At 41.3% G+C, this 25,062-nt stretch overlaps 2 protein-coding genes across 6 annotated transcripts; one reads left to right on the plus strand and one right to left on the minus strand.

The window, feature by feature from the left end:
* Window positions 1-996: 996 nt before the first annotated feature.
* LOC132697668 (ankyrin repeat domain-containing protein 11) lies at window positions 997-19,534 on the minus strand. Of its 4 annotated transcripts, none has more exons than XM_060663205.1 (8): window positions 19,452-19,534; window positions 19,052-19,330; window positions 18,684-18,953; window positions 12,983-13,390; window positions 11,779-12,102; window positions 9,659-9,825; window positions 9,383-9,547; window positions 997-2,566 (listed from the first exon to the last, which is right to left on the minus strand). In XM_060663205.1, the coding sequence occupies exons 2-8, from the start codon at window positions 19,320-19,322 to the stop codon at window positions 1,676-1,678; spliced, it is 2,496 nt and encodes an 831-aa protein (XP_060519188.1). In that variant the 5' UTR covers window positions 19,323-19,330; window positions 19,452-19,534; the 3' UTR covers window positions 997-1,675. The 4 variants fall into 4 exon arrangements, with proteins under 4 accessions (XP_060519188.1, XP_060519190.1, XP_060519189.1 ...); XM_060663206.1 differs by having other exon boundaries at window positions 998-2,566; window positions 19,151-19,330; XM_060663207.1 differs by lacking the exon at window positions 9,383-9,547.
* A 203-nt stretch (window positions 19,535-19,737) lies between these two features.
* On the plus strand, window positions 19,738-24,627 carry LOC132698532 (RING finger and SPRY domain-containing protein 1-like). 2 transcript variants are annotated; one of them, XM_060664665.1, is made up of 8 exons: window positions 19,738-20,019; window positions 20,078-20,379; window positions 20,436-20,787; window positions 20,843-21,050; window positions 21,098-21,357; window positions 21,411-21,625; window positions 23,894-24,151; window positions 24,266-24,627. In XM_060664665.1, the coding sequence occupies exons 1-8, from the start codon at window positions 20,017-20,019 to the stop codon at window positions 24,357-24,359; spliced, it is 1,692 nt and encodes a 563-aa protein (XP_060520648.1). In that variant the 5' UTR covers window positions 19,738-20,016; the 3' UTR covers window positions 24,360-24,627. The 2 variants fall into 2 exon arrangements, with proteins under 2 accessions (XP_060520648.1, XP_060520649.1); XM_060664666.1 differs by having other exon boundaries at window positions 19,739-20,379.
* The last annotated feature ends 435 nt before the right edge of the window (window positions 24,628-25,062 follow it).

Raw genomic sequence — 25,062 nt, forward strand, 5'->3', positions numbered from 1 at the left:
ATTTTCATTCTGTAGAACTTCTACTACACTTGAATTACTAGAAACTGTACTTGTTTTAAAGTTTGGAACACATGATTCCAAGGAACCAAAACTAACCAATATTTTGACACTTATTGGAGGAATTAATTTTATTATAATTATTTTAAATATATATTTCTTGAGTTTGAAGTACTGCCATTGTCAGGCGGTGGACAACTATAGTTTTTCATTCCATATAGCTTTTCAGTTCCAAGCCAAAAAAAAACTTATAACGGCTTTTAGCCATATTTGTTGTTCTGCAATAGGTGATTTGATCAATGTTCCTATAAATTTTCCTTTTTTTTTTTCACTTTTATGAAAAATATTTGGGGATGCTTTTTTTTGAAACGAACGAAAGTTTTTCAAGTTTTTTTATACTCCTTTGTTTTGATTTTTGAAGTTTGAAGTACTACTACTACTACTTGGGCGGTGGACAACTATAGCTTTCTTTTTTTGAACTCCGATCATTTTCCAATCCAAATAGCCCTCCATATCCTGTTACAACCCCAAAAAATACAATATTTAATAATTTAATTTATGTTTTAGTTTTACAACCTAGCACGACGCTATAACGATGAACTATTTTCAACCGATCTGATAACTGTCAACGCGAAAACGGACCTCTTGACCTGACATTACATTTTTACAGGGAAACTGTCCAGTTGTTTTTCATTTTTACTTTTTATAAAAATACTTGGTAGGACTTTTTGACCCCAATAGTAGATATATAGTGCCGATATAAGCAACAAAAACCGTACATAACCTCAATTTCCTAACCCCCCCGCAGCGGGTGCCCCCCGCGCGTGGCATCCTAGTGTCCCCCCTGGCTACCAGAGTGCGCTCCGCCCCCACCTAGCTTGTGTAGCGTCCTGTTTTGCCCCGGTTCCGCCCGTCGCTGCTAGATGTCGCGCGCTCCGACCGTCGTAGGCCCCCCCGGTAGAGGGCGGTGACGGTGCGGCGCGGAGACGGTGTGGCGTGGTGACGCGGGGGATCGGGTCGTCGGTAAACAAGTCGAGTGACTTATACAGAGTGTCTCAATAATCACGGTTTAATAAAAGAAAAACTATAGATACAATAGTAAATATTTATTAGCTCATATGTAGACAACGTAATTATCCTCCCGATCCACCGCGTCACCGCGCCGCACCTTCACCGCCCTCTACCGGGGGGGCCTACGACGGTCGGAGCGCGCGACATCTAGCAGCGACGGGCGGAACCGGGGCAAAACAGGACGCTACACTCTGGTAGCCAGGGGGGACACTAGGACGCCACGCGCGGGGGGCCCCCGCTGCGGGGGGTTAGGAAATTGAGGTTATGTACGGTTTTTGTTGCTTATATCGGCACTATATATCTACTCCCAATTGTCAATTATTGGTGTCAATAATATTTCTGAAAGTTGATTTAAAATAACTATTTTTTTCTTACTAATTGTTCAACCATTAGTGGCAAAGTAACAGTAACTTTGAAATATATGTTGGACTACGCATTGCGGTTTGAAACCAACAAGAGTTTTTCTAGAATTTACGTCTTAAAGCTGGGAGGAGGTAAGTTTTAAATTTGTTACAAACTGCTATTTTAACTGGGAGTGACAGATGGACGGTAACATATACATGGTAATATACATTTATTAAATAAAAAGCAGAGAGAGATCCGCCGCTTAAGCGGGCAACAGGTCAAAGTCGTCGCTCACGTGAACCATCGGCACGTGAAGCTCGTCGATTTTGGGCGTGGTCTTGCGATCGCAGAGCGAGTGCTCTTTCAGCTTCCACTCCCAGTTCATTTTTTGTACGGCGTGTAGCGACTCCGCCTCGTTGTGGTGCCGCAGCAGCATGTGCTCCTTTATCTTCTCCCACTTGTCGTCGACGTCTTGCAACCAGCTAAGGAACAGACGTCCGTTGTACCGCGACCTCGTGTTCCGATCTTTCTCCTCCTGCTCGGGAGTGATCAGATTGTACACCTCCTCATCTCTAAGGATCGTGCACACCGAAAACGGTAGCGACTGCTCGGCCAAGGCGCGAGCCGCCCTGCCGTGCGCTCGCAGGATTTCCTGCTCGACCGACAGCACCAGTTTCTCCTTCTCGATGACGTGCTGCATCCTCAGTTTGTACCGTTCCTTTTCCTGTTCCATAAACAGGTCCTTGAGCTGCGCGGGCAGGTTCGCTGGGTACGTGACGTTCGGTGACGTGGGGGCGGTGCCCGCCAACACGTACGTGCACCGGTTCATCAGGTAGTCCTTGAATCCCTGCGGCGGTTTCGGCTGAACGGGGAACAGGCCCTTGCGTCGCTTCTCGATCTGTTTGCGGATGTTGAGGAACAGCCGATAGCAGTTGGTAATGGGCTGATCGTGGGGGTGGACCTCCCGCGATTCGGACGACGCGTCTCCCGCCTCCTGGCTCTGCTGCTGTTGCTGCTGCTGCGCCGCCGACTGCTCCTTGTTCTGCTTCAGCTTGCGCTTGCGCGGGTGCAGCTCGACGGGGGCGGGGGGCGGGGCGGCGATGGCGGCGGCCGCCGCTCCCGCCGCCGGTTCCGTTTCCGCCGTCGGATTCGCCTGTCGAGTTTGTTATTTGTTGGACGTGTAACGGGATACTACTAATGGTGGACCAGAAATATAGTGCTATTACAACCGACCCCTACTATTTTTACTCCAAAACCGCGGCCCCTTATAGAACACCTGGCCGTAACCATTCCAGGACCGTCCTAGGAAACATTTGCATAAAAAATTAGTACAAAATAACAATTTATTATGTTCCATTTCATTACGTTGCTACATAGTGTCCTTATTAATATACAAAATATTAAGTATAATAATAAAGATCACTAATCGTTTTCGATAAATATTTTCTTCGTTAATTCGTTAATTTCTTCTTTATATGAAGAAGTATTTCGAATATTTCTAATTTGGGCTGAACGATACGACAATAACTGTATTGGGCAACAGTTTATTTTCAAATCAAATATTTCCGCGGTCTCCGACGTTTTTGGCAGACAAAAAAATAAGGCGTCTTCCACCCAACCATTTTTGGACCCATCATGAAGAATTATTATGCATTTTCCATGCGAAGGCGGCAAGTCTAGTACACACTTGTTACTGAAAACACATTTTCTTTTTTTTTTAATATGTCGTCAGTGTCGAACCACGTTTCTTCTAAATATACTATTGGCCTGTTTTGCTCTCGGAAATTTTTCAATTGCATTTAAATAATCAACCTTCTATTGCAAAATTCTTTGAGACTCTTTGGCAGAACTAACGTTTAAGTCTATCAGTACTATTTTTTTAAGCACTAATAGGGTTAAAACACTTCATTTTCACTTTATAAGCGTCGTACATCATACACCTAGTTAGATCTGCGTGCTAATTCAAAACAATTTGTTTAGCATCCGAACACAAATGGATCTGTTTTTCTATTTGCTGAAATATTTCTCCTTCTAAACAGGAACCTTCAAAAAATGTTTAATTACAAGATTTTAATAAATATTTATCTGTATTCTTATAACGTATCTTTATCTAACTATATTCTTAAAAAAGACTTGTATACAAATCGAAGAACTATGTAGAAGACACAAAAATACAAGAAGAAGAATGTTGTCGATCTACAGGAACACAAGACAAATTTGATTATTTTCAAACTTGCTGAGCACAGATACTTACCCTTACCCTTTGAACTATTTAGTGAAAACAAAATCAGGTACATAAATACGTTTTTTCTGGTCGGATCACATTCAAATACCTCCGTAATATATACGAACATATTGCAATTTAGATAAAACTCTTAAAAACGATACATATCTGCGGTTAAGGTACTGTAAAACGTCCAAGCAATAAATGCACTATATTTTTGGCCGTATTACATTAACAAATATTCCGGATTTCTCCTGCGTCGGTTGTTTATAAATCAAACCAGACTCCACACCAAAATGCTTTACATTCCTTCATAACTTTTATTTCGCAGAACAATTAAAGCCACTAAATTAGATCCACAGGATATTCTGCTTAATTTCGATGAGGAATCCCTATTTACTAAACTCCCAGCGTTACTTCAGATATACACTAGTGAACAAAAAAAATTCACGCGTGGCTAGAATTGTAGCATTAGGATTGGTCGAGAAAAACGCTAAACTACAAGAATAGTTGGTAAGAGTCTATGAGCTGTACAGGATTATTCATTATATTTTGACACCCACCTACAGGGTTAACATCGAACAAAAGCTTGAAGATTTTTGCAATATTATCTTATGTAAATGTCTCTGAAATATTTCAGTTTAAAAATCACTATCATTCGATTTTTGTCCACGCATATCTGCCGTATATTCCGAGTGTCACCGACAGGATTGGCAGAATATTGAAAAGACACGACATCAAAACAATCTTTAAGCCTACAAAGAAGATCCAGCAGACCATCAGGTCAGCGAAGGACAAGAGGGGCTCACTTTCAGCTGCAGGAGTCTACCGGATTCCGTGTTCATGCGGAAAGGTCTACATCGGGACTACCAAGAGATCAATGGGAACGAGACTTAAGGAGCATAAAGCAAGCTGCAGGCTAGGACATACAGAGAAGTCTGCAGTAGCTGAACACGCACTGGGCAGCGGGGAACACAGGATACACTTTGAGAGCTGTAATTTCAACCGAAAGGAGGAGACCCTTAGACTCAACCAAATCTGGAACCCGATCCTTAGGAACGCCCGAGCAGTACCGATCGATATCCCGAGACCAACCGAAGCGGAACAAGTCCCGCCCACCACCAATCGGCATAAATACAACCTGCGCAGGAGAAATCGTCAGTCTACGTCCAACATCGGAGATGGAAGGACCTCTGAAGAAGCTCGCCACTCGTGCTAGCGAAACGTTAGGAAGTAATTCCAATCGACGACGGCCTTTAAACCCGAACCAAGATAATAGCTTATCAACGGGCCGCGAAAGCCTTAACCAATTTATAAATACGGACATAGTCCAGAAATCGACTGAAATTTGTAATATTAGCCCTGCAGGTGGGTGTCAAAATATAATGAATACCCCAGTACAAAATGTATACCAACGTCACGAGAAGACTGACTTGATCACCAGAAGACCAGGGTCCGGTTGAAGAAGGATCATCAACCAAAAGGATGTGGTGGCCACAAATTTACGAAACAGCTTCTGCTGTTTGGCTTCGAAATGAACTTATTATTGATGAAAGATGCTGTGATGAGGTGGGAATTAGGCGGTTTGATTGGCCAGCATTCGGTCCGGAAATGAATCCCATCGAGCATATGTCGAATAAGATGCGACGAAGTATTAGTAGACATATCAAGAAGTGCCCAAGCCCGAGAGAGTTGCAAATGTAGGAATGGAACAGGATTCGAATTTTCGCAAAATAATTAATAATTCCTTGAGTGGCCTACATTTTTGCTCACCGGTGTATTAAATGAAATATGATTGTCGCGAACATATTTTTCTTCTAACGGTCAATATTATGAACCAACCAAATAATTTTAACAGCGACGCAGATCTTTAACGTTTCACCAATCTGGGAATCATTCGTGCGCCGCCCCAATCGAACCATATAAAAGCAGTTTAGGCTCTGAAGAAGAAGAATAATTGAAAATTTCTAGAACGACCTCTACAGGGCGCAACACTTGCTGACGTCAATTTGTTTGTCAACTGTCCACTTACAACTTCAACAAACTCACGGTATTTTAGAGGTTATGTTTGACCGTCGCGGTTGTGTTGGACCAATTTTGGTTAGTTTCATAAAGTAATTCACAAAAATAATTAGAAAAAAAATCCTGTCCGTTATCACTATTGCTAAAACTTTGCTGCCGCTAAAAAGAAAACAAGGAGAGTTTAAACCATTTTTGAAGATGGCACGCAGTTCTATGGCGAAAATTTTGGGTTGAAATTTGCTACCTTTGATTGTTTTATGATGAATGAAAAGCTGTCCGCAACGGTTACCCTTCCAAACTTTTAATCCACCCAGCGTTCTCCCCCCCCAAAAAAAAAAAAAAAACACGTCACTGGGACACACAAAATGGCAACTGAAGCGGGGCGAAACGAAGATGAAAAATGGCGCCCAACCCGAGACCGGGGCGGATCCCAGAGGTGCCAACCGATATAGACATTAATATGGGAACACCCTTTCCTCTACTCTTGACTCTTGACAACTTGACCGCTGTTTCAAATTATTGCAATTTTTATAAAACTAAATATTAACTTAGATCCATAACGCCACTTAGCCCTTTGTAATTTAAGAAAGTAAATAAAGGCCGATGTGATTGAAAATTTTGGAAAAGTTCTTTCTAAGTAAATGACTACTCTGCAGTAAATAAAATTTGTACCAGCTTTAAAAAAAAAATTCAATTAGTAAAAGCTGAAGTTCTTTGAAGTTTTATCCTGAAAGCATATAGAAAGCTGTATCGAAGCCATATAGATTTACTAAAAGAAAATGTTGGGTGTACACCTATCCATTTTTTTTTCAGTCAAAAGCAGACTGGAGGTGCTACCTCGAAAGATTCAAAAATCTGTTAAAACGCAATTTAAATCAACGAGCGTCCATGCATGGGAATAATTAAATTATATAGAAGAAAATGTCAACAACTGCAAATTTAGATCTTTTTCTTTTTTATTATTAATCGGTATTATTATTATTTATTTGGATTAATTTTGTTTTCATGAACAATTTCCTTCCAAATAGAACATGTTTTGTTTTCTTTAATATCATTCTCACACTACTAACAGTCTCTATCGAATACTACCATTACCATAAAAAAAAAAATGATAAAAGAGGTTTTCCGGAGTAAACAAAGTTATTTTCGACACTATAATCGGACCAAGACAGAAAACGAAAATGATAAATAGAAGCACCCTTGTTAAATTAAATAATGGAAGGGTTGAACAAACTAGAGTTGTGAAATATCTGGGAGTTTTGACTTAAGAAACCGTCAGTATATTGAGGTATAAGGCTGAGTTCGGCTTTTGTTACTTTACGCCGGCCTGGTGAGTTGTTCACTTCACAAAAAAGAAAGCTGAGAATTTTTCTATTTAGGCCAAATACATATTATTTTCCAAACTAAATTTATTAATGTTCCCATTTCTATATATTTTGACTCGATCTATTTGACGATTGATCAAGATTTGTCTAACGAAAGACCCTGTAAATGTTCAAACCTTTTATAACCTTCGATCTTTCAGCAAGTTTGAAGGAACATTGTTCTCTGCATTGCTTATAATCTTAAAAAAATCAAATAAACCAACATCAGCCTGTGGCGAATCTTTAGTTAGAATCCAGTTTCGCAAGCAAAAGATATAGCAGAAAGTGCAACGTTTTCATTACTTGAAAAACAGTCGAGTACATTATCGGATGGCTTCTTTCGACTTCAATTGGGCCGTTTTATGCAAAAAACTTCCAACCCTCAAATCAATAATAATATTGAGATATAATTTTTTTTAAATAAGAAAATCTGCAACCAACGTATACAAAACTGAATACAAAAAAAATGCAGCAATAGTATAAGTATCATCTTACTTTACAGGATAACAAGTTTTTTTTTTGTAAAAAATACCAAAAATTTTGTGACTTGGTAGGATTTTGCAAAATTAAAAACAGCAATAGGAAATATCAGCAAATCATTATATTAAAGAAAAAAAATATGTTATATTATTTATTTATTTTTTCTTCTGTTTCGGTTTGTTGTGTGTTTACAATATTTTTTTCCAATATTTGAAACACCATAAATATTATTAAAATCCTTTTTTTGTAAAATATAAATAAGGAAAAGAATCATTTTAATATTTCTGTATTGACCCCCACACTAGTCACTCCACAGAATAAGGAGAAAATCTATGTTTGACGACTGCCGTCATATGATCCCACTTCTGGAGACCCTCTGCCAGCTTCTCCTCCGACCCAAACGTAACAAAATCCGCGGTCTTCTTTACCGCTGTGAGGCTGATGAATAAAATTCCCAATGTCTGATGTACCATGTATACAAGTTATATAAAAAAAAAGAAAATAATCCATGTAAAAAAAAGTATGTCTGTATATAATGCATCTTCAATGATAACACAAAAAAGGAAAATATTTTTACAAAAGAGAAAAAGAAGGAAAAAAGAGTTATTGATTATTATGAATACCTACTCTCATTAGATGGTGCAATTCTCTGTCCAATTTGTTTATGAAAGAATTAGTACTTGTTGCGGACACTGCGTCTTCCGGCAGGAAGTTCCAAGTAGACACAACTCTATTGCACAGGAAGCTTTTTGTCTATAGTGTGGCAGTCTTTTTTTGATTAATTTTCGGAGTGGATATTCGGGTCATTTTGAAAAATGTTCAGTTCACATAAGAAATAGTGTTGTATTACCTTGCAAGTCTCAATTAGATCGCCACGTAATCTTCTTCTTCTTTCAAGGTTGTTACATTCAACTTTACAAGTTTTTCCTCACAGGAATCATTAGATAAATGGTTTGGAAGTTGTGTTATTCCCTTATTGTCTGGTCATATTCTAATTGTGGACGGATGAAAGACTTATAAAGTTTTACTATGGCCTGATATGATCTACTAAGAAAGGTTTTCTTCAGACAAAACACCAAAGAGTTAACCTGTTTAACTATTTTTGAAATATGTGTCTCCCATTTCAAGTTGGAAGTTATCATAATTCCAAAGTCTTTCTGTTGTTCTACATGTTTGTTGCAATAATCAAAACATTGCATTTGTCTTCGTTTAGTTTCATTTTCCATTTTTTGGACCCAATTTCTATCATTGTTAGGTCCCTCTGAAGGTCATCATAGTTTTCAGTAGGATTCGCATGGAGTTTTGAATCATCTGCAAACAGTGTGATGGAAGTTTTCATGTTTTTACTTATATATACCCAGAGCTGCCTTTATACAACACAATATTTGTGGGTATTCGTGCTAAAGGTAATTTTTTTTTAAGATCAAACGTCGCGCAACGTTCGAGCTCCATTGGCTAACTCTAAATGTTGCTTGTGTCGGTTTTTGCTGACGTTTCGCCAATCATCTTGTTGGTTTCTTGTATAATCTAGTGTCTCAATCAAATGGGTTCAAAGCTTTTGTGTCATATTATGTTTTGCAGAATAAAGAGGTGTTAATGTCTGTCTAATTTTTTCATATAATGTTGGTCGGTAGCGTTTTGCATAACAGAGAGGAACAAGAGCATGTTCTCTCTCTGACGTAATTTGACGAAGAAGCCAAAGAGCTTAAGTTATTAACTAAATTGTTTGATTTTTTTTTTCATATAGATATCCCCAAAAAAATTTTTTCTATAACACTGTCAAAGAGTAAAAAATTGTCTACTGTCGGTAAACTAATTTTATCTATTTGGGGCGCGTTGGCACGTCGGGTCCTCCCCACACGCCTCGGGTGGCGTTTACCTGCGATTCGACGACGGCGCAGGCCGTCCCGGACGCCCCTCCCACTTCCGTCGACGGCTCGCTCGCGCCGGTGGGGGGAGAGGGCGGCGACGAGTCGCCGCTGCTCGGGCCGGCGCGTTGCGAACTCCTCAACACGCGCTGATGCTGCTGGCCGGAGCCCGCCCGCTTTTCGGGAGACAAAGGGTGGAATAAAAGTCAATCGTCTCTTCCCCCCCTCCACGTCCTACTCTCACGCACGAGGTCGACCCTGGGGCGCGCGCGCCGGGTGGGGCTTACCTGATCCTCCGGCTGGCCGCCGCTGGTTTCTTTCTTGTCGGTATCTTTGGAGCCCGCGGCGCCCCCCTCCGGGCTGGTTGGGGGTGCGTCTTTATCGGCAGCTTCGGCACCGGAGCTGGGCACCACGTAGGGGAGGGCCTGGTGCGACCTCTGCGAGCTGCTCTTGCCTGCCGGTCAGAAATCGTACGAAAATTCGGAAGTAGTTCAAACGTGTTTTCTAATTGAATGTCAATAAGTTTTCAAAGATATACAGGGTGTTCGGGAATTGAGTTGGGAAACTTGGAAGAAAGATGACGATAAGAGTGTGTGTCACCTCTTTCCAAGCGTTACTAATGAAGTTGACTGCATCTAGCATATTAATTCATTCATATCTTTTCTATTAAAATGTTTTTCCTGTATCGACTCTTAAGATTTTTTATTACGCTCTGGTCCATCGGCTGTAATACACTTGTTGTTGTCTGGAAGAAATGCCAAATCAATATTCCATATGCCATGCAACCATCCTTCCGAAGCCTTAAAATTGATAATGCCAAGCTGTTCAGCAACCTTTTCTGCTTTTAGTTTTACGATACGTCCAGATAGTGGTACATTTTTTAGACGCTGCTGTTGTTACCACTGCAACATTGCCCGATCCAAATCTTCAAATTTCGGCTTTCTTGGTTTTTTACTAAAACTGCCTGCCGCTTCAGCCTAAATGATTTTTTCTTTGCACTTTGAAATCGTGGATACAGTCGACGGTGTAAGTCCATATCGACGTCAAACATCACTTTTCTATTCTCCCCGTTCTATCTCCCGAATTAAAGCAATTTTCGGCCTTCATTCCTTACTTTGTTACCTGATGTGCCTTTTTTCTTTCGGTATAGGGAATGAGAAATTCGTTAAACTGAGTGGTTTAATACATAACTTTGTATGGAGACCTAATAGTACAACAAATTTTGTTCGTAATACAGAGTTTCGCTACAGGGAGATTTCACTGTATTTACAAACTACCTGCTACTACATATACCGAAAAATGATAATAATACCTTAATTAATGTTGTGAGAATTTAAGTTTAAGTTTAATGATGGAGAGGTATTCAATCTAATTGATAGTTAATCTCCATGGCTTCCAAAAATTTTATTTTCAACTTTTTGTGGCAGTATGTAAAATATCAAAATTGTCGTCGAAAATGTGTTTTTTTGTGTTTAAGTGTGTAGCATAATTAGAATCTACACAACTGTTTCTAAACGCTCTTTAATGTTCGTTAAAGATCGGCATTTCAAACTGTAGACATCTGCTTTTTGACATTTTGGACATTACGTTTTTTTTTTTTTGTTGCTGCTCACGAAAGAATTTCTGAATGAACAATTGAGAGTAATTTCATGCAATCAAATTTGAGGAAAAATTCAAAATTGCCCGCAATTCTTAAATGACTAGGCCGAATTCAGTCGTGATGGTATTGTAAATTTTCGAAATACGCGGTGGCGAAGTCATTAAAAAAGTTTAGGCGTGTTTTTTCGTGTTCCACGGCATTTTATAAAACGTATAAGAGAATGTTTAGAAATGAACGGTGGGCATTTTGAAAATGAATTGTAATTAGCATTGTAAACTGTTTAATTCCTGATTATAATTGTTAATTTTTTATTTTCCAAAATGTTTAATGTATTTACGTTACTTACAGTTTTGTTTTCTTTTCTTATCTTTTTTTCGCATTTTTCACTTGTAGCATACTGTTTTGAAAAACCTAATGCACGTCGCCGGCAGGTTAATAACGCTGGCCCGCATTGCGACCTGCTTCTCCGTAACAGTTCTCGGGCCGAGAATAAAAAAGTCTTTAAACAAGAGCAACAATTGTTGAGGATTTGTGATTGTACTTAAGGCAATCTGTTAACTTTTGAATTATCAGTCTAAATAAATGAAATTAGACGCACTGACGCCACTGATTTCATAACAAACACCTGATAATAATTAACCTTAGTTTGCTTACCTAACAGAAGATTTCTCAGTGTCGACAACTCGATACAAATTTTTGCAAAAGTTTCTTTTAACCCCGTCTTACGGTAATATAACAGCACGTGGGTGACAAATATGGTTAGGGTTTACGGATCATAAACGTGCTTCTTTATTTGGCCGTTCTTACCGTTCCTGCAGGCGCCCGTCTCCTGTTCGCCGCCGCTACCCTGCGGGATGACGATTTTCAGGGGCGGCACCTTCAAATCGGAAGTCTTTCCGTCCGGACCGCCGGCGCCGCCGCCGCCTTCGAGTTCGGCGTCGCTGGTGGCGCCCCCGCCTCCGCCCGTGACCGTTGTCGGTTTCGGACTGGGACACGGACTTTTCTTGTCGCCCGAGGAGGCAGCAACCGCCGCTCCCGCCCCCGCCGAAGGCCCTCCCGACTTCGTAGCTGATCCAGCGGACTTGCCCTGACCGCTGACCGATTGTTTACCGCCTTGGCCCTTGCCCTGACCTTTAAAACGTTTTCGGTTAGTTAAATATCTAAATCGGAACACTGTAAGTTTTTCTTTTTCTAGAACCTATTTTTGCCATCTGGAAGACAAATTAATATGCTTTAGTATGAGTTTAAACTTGTCAAGTGTGCTGATCTTTTATGAAACGTGTTCATGCAGTAGTTATAATGATAGTAACTAACTTGTAATAGACTTAAATTAACCACGACGAGATTATGAAGCTTTTGAATCTGACATCTTTGGAGAGCAGGCGCATATTTTTTGACATCTCTACATTGTACAAAATCCTTAATAACTTGATGGATGCACCAGATCTTTTGGCATCTGTTGGTTTTCATATTTCTCCTATTAATGCAAGAAATAAGGCTCTTTCCAACTATGGCGTTGAATCGAATGTGCAAGCTGACAAATATTTTACTCTCAAATAAGGAGCATATTGATTTATTTTCTGACTCACTCAGTAGTTTTAATTGTAAAGTTAAGAAGACTGTTTTTGGTAGTTTAGCAATTGTAAGTGTTGTTTGGATTAAGCATTATTACTATTATAAAATGCTAAATGCAGCAATAAACATTTTAATTTTAATCGAAAGTGGACTTCGCCAGGGAGCTGGTGCTCGACAACTGGATATGACACGCGCAGCAGTTGGAAGAGTATGTCAACGGTATGAGGAGACTGGATCCTTTGCCTTTGCATTATAAAAAAATAAGCGTTGAGCTGCTGATTGTCAATAACCCTATTTGTTTTTGGTAATAAAAAAAGGTAATTTGACGCAGTTATTTTACTATGCTAAACCTAGAAAGCAGAAATTAGTTTTAGTCAATTTAAACTCTTATTAAAGCATAAATATTCGTCGTAACTTAAACTTAACGTAAACTTACCAGAACTCCTTTGTACCGGTTTCGCGCCCTCCTCTTTTCGCTTCTTTCTCTTGTTATCCTCGTCGATGGACGAGTCCTCGCCGCCCTCGTAGTCCGCGTACGGTCGCTTCGATGCCGCTCCCGCCGCCTCCTCGGAGGCGGACAATGACAACGGGTCTGTCGCTTCGCCGTCGCCTTCAGAGCACTTCTCGGGCGACGAGTCGCCGTCTTTTACCGATTTGAACTCGTAAACATCATCGGGGGCGGTCGCAGTCGTCCCCGACGCGCTTCCCGCCCCCGCCTTCACGTCCATCGAGTCCGCGCCCCCCGTTTTCTGTTTACTATCGGACGATGACGAAGACGGCACACCAGCGACCTTCTTGTCATCCCTAGTGCGGGGTTGCACCCGCAGAGAACCGCCCCCAGATTCTGCGAAAATGGAAAATGATTTTTTTTTAGAACGGCGACCACGATGGCCCTAGAGGCTCTGGTGGGTTTGCCCTCTCTGGCGGATCGGGTGCGGATGGAGGCGGCCAGGACAGCTGTCAGGCTGGCCAGCTGCGGGCTCTGGACGGAGGGAACATTCAATCGCGGGGTCATGGGCATGCCGAGTGATGTCATGATCCCCGCGATGACTTTCTTTGACAAATGGACCTTTCTCTTCTCATCAAGGGAAGAGTGGAGAGAGGGCAGAGTTGGCTCCTGGGATGAACTTGTCTGGTACACGGACGGGTCCAGAATGGGAGATTTGGCCGGAGCTCGAGCGTTCTGCGAAACAACGGTATGGAGCTTGTCGGTCCTTCTGTGTCAGTACTGCACTGTGTTTCAGGGGGAAATTTTCGCTATATTGATGGCGGACCACCGACCCAGGAGGGTATTCTTCTGCTCGGATAGTAGGACTGCACTTGTGGCGCTGAAGTTAGTGCGCACGCGCTCCTTGTTGATAAAGGAGTGCAAAGGGATACTGAGGAGAGTGGCCGAGGAGAGGAATGTCACGTTGGTCTGGGTCCCGGGTCACACCGCCCTCCATCGGACCAGCAAGCTGCTTAGACTGACCAGAAGGGAGTGTAGATCACTAACAGGGGCCTACACAAGACATAGCAGGCAGACACTGATCGATTCGGGCTCAGTGCACGGTATTGGGCTTACTGACCTTCTATAGGAAGGGCGGCATTCTGGACGCCCTCTAGAGCGGTCTGGGGGCACGACGGGCCCATCTGGTGGCCTAAGTGCTTGGTGCCCGCGGGGGCGCCCCCCTTTAATACCAATACCAATACCCAATACCAGTGACAAAGGTGTTTCTTAGAAGTTCTTTGGCAAAGGAAAAACTATTGTAGAAATTATCCATAAACACATTATGTCCCATTCCTAAATACTTTTGCAATGTAAATTCTTACTTTTAAAACTAAACCAGAGGGTTCGCAAAGTATATACAATTTTGCACCAAACTTATGCTTCTTATTTTTAATGTTCATCGTCACATTTTTTCCGGGGTAATAAATTTCATCCATTTTGAAATAAGATTCGGGTGTAAGTGGTTTACAAGTCATAATTCGAGATTGCTCAGTGGTTTTCTCTCTAAGAAAAACTTGTTCAGCATTTAATAAACCAACCATATAGAGCAATGACATTAAATTTTAATAATATTGTATACATATTGTATCAGTTATAACTGCATAATGTGTGCCGCATAAACTGGTTATTACTGAAATCTCTCACCCTGAAGAAATGGAACGTATAGCCTATATAGATAATGAAGAACTGAAGAGGATTTTAATGGAAACAAAAACAATGTACATCAAACTCAAGGACAGATGAAAAGAGACTACATAGCAAACGCATTATGAGTTGGCAATTATTGTTAAAGTTAAAATATTTCACATTAAAACCAGAATTATGTCAACAATGTATTTTATTTATTTACAAAGTAAAAAACCTAAGTACAATTATTGCAAGTAGCCAATTCTCCAACCGTACACCATCTAAAATCAAGAAAAATATCTACATGACAAAAAAATTCTAATATTTTTTGATAAAATCTAAAGGTATTCTTTATTTCACCTACGTTGTTCATTATGCATTCGGCTGTTTCCTTAGAATTTCTAGTTCTTCTCTTGTAAATATGCACGGATTTATTTCAATTCCTCAAAGTTGAGCAATTTCATCTTTCTAAATTGAAGTTTCTTGTTTTCCTTTAATTGAAGACATACAGTTTGTTGGGATTATTATTCCATCTTCTTTAAATTATTATTCCATCTTCAATTTTGAGGCATATGAGAATTTTCGCAAAATAACATACACCACCATTTAATTTTACTCCACTTACCGGCGCCTAGCCCAGGGCATGATATAATTTTGATTTTATCTTCAGTTCTTCTATTGTTTTAATACCAAATTAGGCAAATATTTGCCGAGTAGCGTCTACATGTATGTAGTTTTTTTCATCTAAAAATGTGAGAAGTTCTATTCAATCTTAAGAGAAGTAACAAAATTTGTATACCTGTGATATTCTGCAATAAAAGTTCGTCACTTTCAACAAAGGGTTCACATTTTTCCTCGGTCTAGACAATAATATTCTGAGGAAATTAAATATATATATGACAATTTTATCACGAAAAACAAATATATAACAGCGGATATATTTTGACCTAACCACAAAAAAAAACGCTGGGTAGAGGCATCATAACATTTCTTGCCCAAGCATTACTAAACAGTTGTGCACGGCTGCACATGCCAATATCAGGGCCAGGGTTCTTACGACTTTAGTGGGTCATTAAAAATGCTCCAACCGTCGCGGACGTAAATGTTCGGTTTACTGCCGATCCGAGAAAATAACCTCGCAAAACAAACGTCAACGACACGCGAACGTTACCGCGACCGTGAGCGAGCGACATCGCGGCGCACGGAAGGGCCAATGAACCGCCGCAAATCCCGGCACCCAAAACACGACGCAGCGTAAAGTGGGCCCTCCGATCTAATTAGCGGAACGTCTTTAACCTCACATTTCGCGCAAACCTCTCTCTCTCTCGTTGTCGCCCGCGCCCTCTACCCCCGATTTTTACTACCGATTCCCGTCGCTTTTTTTTACCTTTGTGAACCTGAGAGGCCCGTCTCATAGCCGGCGGTGTAGGCCTCGTCTCCCGGTAAATGAAGCACACGAAGCGCGATCTCCCGCGGGGCGCGCCGCCGCCCAAAAACGATCCCCAACGATATTCGACCCGAGCAGATCGCAAAAACAAGCTCACGCCAAGGCCGACGATACGCGCGCCTGTGTGCGTGTGTTGTTCCGAAGCGAAGACGGAAAACGCGCCTCCCGCGGTCGGTGGTCCTACCGGCGCAATTCAGACGTGGTATACGTTCTCTGAGAAAATGAGAGTGGACCCACTACGGCAGAAAGTGATGCGCCGCAGCTGTGATATTTTCGTAGAGAATACTTATTACAGCAAGTGTGGCAAATATGAGGTCCTAATAGGATTTGAGACAAACTCGAGTGCAAACTTAAATATCTACATAAGAAAGATGTTCGTCACAAAATTACGTAAATTATTAACGAAGAACCAGTGCAGCTGCAACGATATATCTGCAGTATGTTTATGATTTTCAGCGATATCTAGCACCTCAAAGTTATATTTTATATATGTAAGTTTATAAAAACAAACTGTTTGTGCTGATTTACGGGCACAAATTCCCGAAGAAATGGCTGTAGGGCTATAGGGCTTAAAGAACCAAAACGCCAAATTACTTACAGAATTATACCAAAGACGCAGATCCGTGTAATGTAATTCAGCTTAACAGTAACCCTGCACTTGTTGCTAATTTTTTTAACAATGCTTTCCACACGTTAGTTCCTTTTTTACGTCAAGGCCTTATGGATCGAACGTCAAAATTTGCTGTTAGAGCTGCCAGTAGTTAAAAACGAACTTTCAAATCTCGCGCATTGAACTGCCCTTCTCAAAATTTTGTGTTATATAGCTGCTTTACGAGTTCCTGTACTATTAGCATAGGCAAGATCTCTATACGTGCGGTACCTATATGTAAATCCCTTCGGTGAGGCCACGTCTCCGTCGACCCGACCGGACCGCGCGGTTAACGCTCCTTCGAGCCTCCGGCGCGGAATATACAGGTGGCAGCACCGCGAATGCAATAAAATCTCGGCCATTTATTCCGTTTTTTTTCACCAGGCGCAATTATGGTGTGTTTAAGGGGGTAGGACGAATAATACGGGAAAAATGCGACTGGCGATAATCAAAAAAGACTCTTTTGACAGATATCAAAACGCTACCAAAATTGATTCGAGAATATTAATTTTATTGGACGGACGTGAGTATAGAGTAGTTTCTCTCCATTTTGTCGCCAGCAGCCGAGGGTGGCAAAACTGGCCAACGTATCTTCACATCAAAACCAATGACGTGACAGAAAACGTAATCTAAACCAAGGCAAACTATTCGTCAACAAGCTTTTGCGGCACGGTTAAAATAAAAAACCGTCATTTTTCGAGTTTACTGAAGTTATAAATGGTGATAAGTATTTTCGGCTTCCTTTTAATACCATGTTAATAAATGTGACTTTTATGTATATGTAGGTATAATTAATCAGGGTCATAAAGTTGTTGACAAGGGACATTTTCATTTGTTTTAATTTTTCGGATCTATGGGGTGCTTTCTTAAGTAAATTTGACAGTTCTTTAGCTTGGCAGTACTGAATTTAAATTCTCTAGCACAGCACACCTTTGTTCGAAGTTTAATTTTATTTATTCATACATTACCACTTGCCTTTTGACTATTTTGCGGTACTTAAATCCCATTTTTCCTTTTTGCAGACAACTCTATGGAAGGTGGCTTGTTATTTATGTCGGTTTCTTCTTCTAGCTTCTTTTTCATTTTATACAAGGTATGAACAACTTCCGTTTGATCAAAAACAATGCTGTTTTGCACCGAGCGACAAGTGATTTCGACGTGACATTGTTATATTCTCTTTTTCAAAACGCACAGTAAAAACGATTCTTGAACAGTGCCACCAAATGGTCAACACTCAAGAAATGTATAGGAAAAAAAGCCATTGTTGAAGTTCTATTGGAAAGGGTCCGTCACAAGTCAACGCGATGAAGATTGAGACAGACTATGTGCCCATATTCAGAGGTGGATTCATGTATTTTCTATGTAATAATAGATCAGGGTGTTCTTTAATGAAATGCAAATATTTAAGTATGTGAATCTACATGAAACAATTATGATACCAAAAGAATAATTCCTAACAACTCACATTTGAGACCACTTTATGGGTAATTGATAATTTCTAGCGTACGAGTGGAAACAACGGGGAAAATACATTCATACAGTCATTTTTTCTCAACCTGTGCAGGACAAAACGCTTTTTTTTTGTTTTACAGTCAAACACACAAACATTGGACATTAAAATTTTAGTTATTTTTTGATTGCCATCAATTTTTGAAGTTTCATGTGGAATCGCGACCACAGCCGGGCTAAATTATAGATTCGTGAATCCAAAAAATCCCGAAAATAAGAAAAGGAACCTAATATCCTTAGAATTATATTTTATAATTCTTAACTATTAAATAACATAGAAGCAGAATTTGTTAAGAACCTTTAGAAGAACTAATTTAAGAAGAGTACAGGTGCTACTGTTCGTTCCCTTTTTGAAAAAATTTTGATTCCACTTGGAATTGGAAAACATACGCAATTTAACAGTAAGCTTAACCTACCTGGCAAGGGTAAGCCGGGGTTGAGTAAGTACGGTTGAACGCTCGCCACAGCAACGTCCAGGGGAGTTTTGCCTTTTGAATTTTTGGCGTTTATATCGGCGCCCTTTTCCACCAACAGTTTCACCAGTTTCAAGTGCCCGTTAATGACCGCGTCGTGCAGAGGGGTATCGTTGTCTAAACCTTTCGCGTTCACATTCGCCCCAGCTTGGAGCAGTCGGAACGCCACCTCATACCAACCGTGATTGCATGCTTCGTGTAGGGGCGTCCAACCTGTGGGAACACGAGCGCGTCGCTAAGGGAATACCGACCCGCCTTAGCAGTCGGACGTAAAATCATTAAATAAATGTAGCGTGATGTGTGTGAATTACCCGCAAAATCGGCTACATTAGGATCAGCACGGTGTGCCAACAATCTACAAACTTGTTCTACGTCTCCCTTAATAGCCGCTAAATGCAATGGGGTTTCACCTCTTTCGTTCCGGTCTCTCGTCCGCGATCCCGAGCTCGGACTCCGAGACCCCGACTCATTCGACGAAGTCATTTGCATGAGGAGCGCCATCTGTTGCCGCTCGGACATGGGGGTGACCGGCGGGGCTCTGCTTCCACCGCCCGAACCTTTGGGACGAACCGAAGAAGGCATGTTCTTTCCTGAAAAACGTTTTGGTCCGCAGTGTTTACATAACCTCGTAAGGGTTCATATCTGTCACGTTCGCCTGGTGCAAAACGGTACCAAGAACCCGCGAAACGTGCTCTACTTCGCGTAAATTACCTGAGATTTGTTTACGTATATATTGTTTGTACTTGTTCGAATTATTTACATCACCAAACTTTTTCGTGCCTCTTAGCAGAGAATAATGGACGCAACGCGGCCACAGTAAAAATGTTCTGTTCGTTTCGGATTTTGATCCGCTGAAAAGTAACTTAAACGGTTGATTCATTGACGAATCACTAATAAATTTCTAAATAAACTACCTCCTAAAATTCTTAGAACGAATAAAATCGCTGTTCGCAAAACGTATTTCGGAGCCAGGTGTGTTAAGGGAATTGATTTTATGATCCGTGTGCGGAAACAACGTTCGATTTTTAGCTCGTTAAAGAGAAGCTCAAACGAACATTATTTAACCAATTAATTAGTAAATAAACTACCTTCCCAATTTTTTAAATGAATGAAATTGTCATCCGCAATACATAATATGCCCTTGAAAGGAAATATTTTTGTGGTCCGTGTGTGTCAAAAAGGTGGGTTAAAATTCCTAACCAAATTACCTAAATGACAAAGCGATGAGAAAAGAGGTTTAAATCAAATCCGGCAGTAGAATCAGCTGGTTAGTTAAATGGTAATGAATCCGATGTTTTTTAAAGCGCACCTGGTATATGTATGTGTTAAATTAAAAGCGATATGGTCGTCGAATCCGAGCCCGACGTAGGAAACAAAGTGCGTCCCAAAATAATGTAGATTATTATCGGACCGCATTACTAAACGGTATGGGTATGTGTTGGTGCAAAGAAAAGTCGGAGGAACGCGACATTTACGTGCCGCAGATTACCACTGTGGGGCAGGACGTGAGCGTCTTGTCTCCCGTAACCCCAATCCGGCCTCCAGTCATTTACGGCAGGCCGCTCAAAACTGTAGAAGCGGCGGTCGTCGATCGCCTCGTTCTTGAAACCTTGGGAGTCATAGAAACCCTAGTTGACAAGTAACGCGCGTAATATTTTACAGCGATTATAGTTTAACTGATTAACTGGTTTCTAGTGAGCAGGAACCGCCTGCTTCTATGCTACTACTACACAATATTGCCGACAACGAGGAAGGATGGATACAGGTAGTGAATTCCATGATCAACGTCATACCTATATCCGACCCTCTGGGACCTTCAGTGATCACATTGCTCCTCGACGACTGTCCCTTGCCCTCTAAAGAGTCCATCATCAAGGTGGTAAATATGTTTTCGTTATCGACAGAGACGGCGTTAACGGGACGAAATAGCCCCCCGCGGCAGCGTAACATTTGCGTGGCACTGGGCAGTATAGCAGAAAAATTGGCCGGACCGAGGAACTCAGAAATTTTAACGGAGAGTGTCCTCGATTACCTTTTAACCAACCTGGTTAGTGCGTGGTGGTGGGATTATACCGACGGGGTCGTAAAACCGCGGGTTTCAGGAGCCCGACACGGACCCCAATGTGATTTTATTTTCGCTGATAGCATTGGAGAAGTTTGCTCAGACCAGTCAAAATAAGGTGACGATCTTGAACAGGATCGGACAGGTGCAGCCTTGTCCCATTTTGGGCTTAGAGAAGTGGAAGGATGCCAAGGATTACGTGGAGAGGCAGGTTGGGTTCTGCGCCCAGTGGATTTTGGATAACATATGTAAGTATTAGTTTTGGTTGGTTTTCTGTCGAACTGTCCCATTGCAGTCGTGATGGAGGGTCGCGACTATTCCTATCAGTCGGTCAATATGGATGGGGTTAACGCGATGCTAAACACCTCAGACGTGAGCGAATATCTGAAAATCTCGCCAGACGGTCTCGAGGCCAGGTGCGACGCGTACTCCTTCGAGAGCGTGCGGTGCACCGCCCAAGCGGACCAGGGTACATGGTACTACGAGGTGTTGATCATCACGCCCGGCGTGATGCAAATTGGATGGGCCACCAAACACAGCAACTTTCTCAATCACGTAAGGCCGCAGGATTCCCGGCCCAGTTTTCTATTATTTCCAGCGGTTTCCAGGAAGGTTACGGGATAGGGGACGACCGGTATTCTTTATCGTACGACGGGTGCCGGAAATTGATATGGTACAACGCAAAATCGGATCCGCAACTGTTACCCAGGTGGAAAGCGGGCGACATATTGGGGTGCCTTTTGGACTTGGACAACCAGCGGATAGTGTTCTCGGTCAACGGGGTCAGTCTGCCGCCCAGCGTGCACGTGTTCACCATGGCCAAGTAAGTTGCCAACTTGATACATTGTTTTAACAAAAAGAAACTCGAGACTGTGAACTAAATTTATCAATGGGCCAAGCGCCCAATATAAAATAAGAATGAAATAGATAGATAAACTCCCAACCCTAGGATGACAAACATTGGTTTTCCATGTAGTACAGTAGCGAGGCTTCGACACATTGTTATACAATACTATTCAGAAGTCAGGCAATGGAACAGTTTCCCTGACATTCTTTTAATTCTTAAATATTTCTGCACTCTGGAAGCAGTTCAGTTGGTTTGAAAAGTGATTTTCTAATCCGGCTGATCTTGTAAGAAAAGAACTCTGCCCATAGTTAGTATGATAGAACTCCACCTGGTAGGAGTGTTTTATTCTAGTCTGGCGGGGGCGGGGGAGTGCAGTAGATTATAAAAAATAGTGAGATCAATATCAAATCGACGTTCTCAAGTCCTTGGTGCTCCTTAAACACTATATACCGCAGGAACCTATGCCGCACTCTTTCTATGGCCTGTATGTGGACGTTATATGAAGGTGACCACACACTAGAACAATAATTCAAATGTGGACGCACAAGGGAGCAGAACAGTAATCTGAGAGACAGAATACTGTGGGAGTCCACCATACAATGCTTAATAAAGCCCAAAATCTGAAGTGACTTAGAGACAATAGAAGAAACATGGTGTGTGTAAGTCAATTTGTCAATAATGTATGTTGAATTTCATTAGTTGGCATTTATTAATATTTAGTTCCATTCCATTAAAATTGCACCATAGAGATACCTATCTCTAAATCAGATTGGAGTTTTATACAGTCCTCAGTGTTTTGGGCTCTCATATAGAATTTTAGGTCTTCAGCAAATAATAGGAAAAATGCATGATGAAAACATGAGGCCATATCATTCACATAGCCATTGATATCATCCTGAAGAAACGGGCACACAAGAGGTTATTGAAGAATGATCAGTTTTTCAATGCAACTTCCCCGGGGTACTGTAATACTATCAACAAATATTCTGGATTCCTCCTGCGTCGAATTTGCTCATATTTCATTAATCATTTTATGGGCTTCTTCAGAGCTTTACTGAAATCGGCTCTAATTCTACTCTGTACCTGCTTATATATCGTTTTGAGCAGAGCTCAGGTAGGGGCAGTCTAGCTCTGAAGAAGCCATTTGGATGATTATGTCACTATGTCTATGTATTTTTTAAATCTCGCTTCTCAACCTGGTATAACCATCTATAGATCAAAATTTTGAACAGATTAACTCCCACTTTTTGACGCCTCAATTAGAGGTCAGAGATTCTGGAGAGGGGCTATTAAGTATTGATGAACCCTTGAACTTCGTGGTTAGTTAGAAGATATTGAAGAATATTATTATCAATTTTTAAAAGAGACTTGCACAGACTAATGCAATACTATTTACAAATCTACTGGTGACTTCTGTTGACTTCTGAGAGTTTAACTAAAACTGAGTAAGCTTGTCAGGATTGTTGGGAGTAGCCTTTAATGATGTCGAATATTGAGGGATCCTCATCATCCTGGGATTGCATAAAAACTTCTGGATTCCCCCTGCGTCGGGTTTTGCTGAGTCGCTTGCTTGTCTGAAACTGTACTCTGTACCTGCTTATATATTGTCTGAGGGGGGCGGAGCTCAGTGAGAGGCAGGTTAAAGAATCCAGGAAAGCCAGTTTTCTCAAGCTCGCTTTTCAATCCGGTGTAATCAGAATTCTGAAAAGCCCAACTTGCGACTTTTTGACACCTCAATTCGTGGCCATAGATCCAGGGATGGGGGGGGGGCTATCAGATATAAATAAACTTCGTGGTTAGGTAGTTGTTTATCTGATCCTAAACTGATTGTTAAATTGGATAACTTTCTGTCAGAATCAGTAGACGTAATATGTGGTGTGCCAAAGGGTCGCATCGTAGGCGCCCCATTTATAAATGATATATATAAAAAAAAATTAACATTCTCCTTGGAAAAGCTGCTGGAATTCTATATAAAATTAATCTATAGAGCTACCAGAGCAGCTGTCGGTATCCAATATCCAGTGTTCAATTTATTTGTATTCTTAGACCACTTATCACAGTTCATAGTACTTTAGACTAAATAAAAGATGAAAAACAAATTGGTACCGCCAGAGTGGTACCACTATTTTCTAGCCTAGCCTATTTTATTCTGTCAACTGCTATAGATTTGAAACTGAAGCGATTTGAATTATATGAATATGAATTTATTTTTGCCTTGCTGGAGTAGTAGTGTGCTCGTTTTAGGTCGGGATTCTTCGCTGCTGCCAGTTTCATGTCGTTCCAGCAGTGCCGGTTCAATTTCGGCTCGGAACCGTTCCGGTACCCGCCCGATGTCCCCTACTCGTCTTTCAATGAGCAGGGGACGCTGAGGAGCGAGGAAAAAATCGTGTTACCCCGTCACATTTACCTGAACCAGTTGAGACAGCAGAATATAGGCGAGGACAGTTGCACTCTGTGTTACGATCAGAAAGCATCCGTTCGGCTCATTCCTTGCGAGCATTCGTAAGTCCACCGGTTCCCCACGTCAAAGACGGTAACCCAAAAGAAGCTTAAATTGAGATAGTGTGGTTTACCGTCTCTGCTTTGCCCCATGGACACGTTTATATTCTGTTTCAGCGGTTTTTGCGGGTCCTGCGCTAGTCAGTTGGTCGAGTGCCCCATGTGTCGTTCGCAGTTCCAACTCGTGGTCGAAGACAATCCTGCCTCTTGACGAAACGATTGAGTCGCACGGACTTTGTTATATTTACCTATCGTTTAAGAAACGGGTTAATTTTTAACGTTTGTTTTTATTCGTTTAACTCACTGTATATATATTTATAGTATTTACTTGTGTGCGGACCGACCGCGCTTTGTACATATCCAAATCATGTCCCGGTGGTTGAACTTGACCTTATTCAGAGTTTATTTTCCGGGGAGCGATGTATATTTTTTTGTAATTCCTTTTACGCATTGAAATATATATTCGTTGTTATGAACAAGGCGGGTGTTTTATTTTAAAAAAAAAAAACGCGGAATTTATTTTATTAAAACTGTCATGAAAACGACCCCGCCACGGTAAAAATTGCAAAAGAAAGTCACGACTTCAACAACTAGACTGCGATTTCCATACCATTAACTCGTTTTCTCGGAACGTTTAATGCGATCTATGCATATTTTGAGAAAATATTGCCGCGAGAATGACGCATCCTTTCGACGACCTGTCAGCGGCCATGCTGGTTTTCGAATGCCGCAAATTCCTGTTTTATCGGCAGGGACTACTGTTATTCCCAATTTTTGTCCCGTCTTTGCTTTGCCCTATAGATCATAAAAAAATAGCCACGTTATGTTTACACTCCGTTTCAGCGGTTTTTGCAGATCCTGCGCTAGTCACTTGGTCGACTGCTCCATGTGCCCTGGCGGTTCCGACTCGTGGT

This window comes from Cylas formicarius, unplaced genomic scaffold (assembly GCF_029955315.1).
Source record: "Cylas formicarius isolate icCylForm1 unplaced genomic scaffold, icCylForm1.1 PGA_scaffold_2__14_contigs__length_35257938, whole genome shotgun sequence".
NCBI classification, from domain to species: domain Eukaryota; kingdom Metazoa; phylum Arthropoda; class Insecta; order Coleoptera; family Brentidae; genus Cylas; species Cylas formicarius.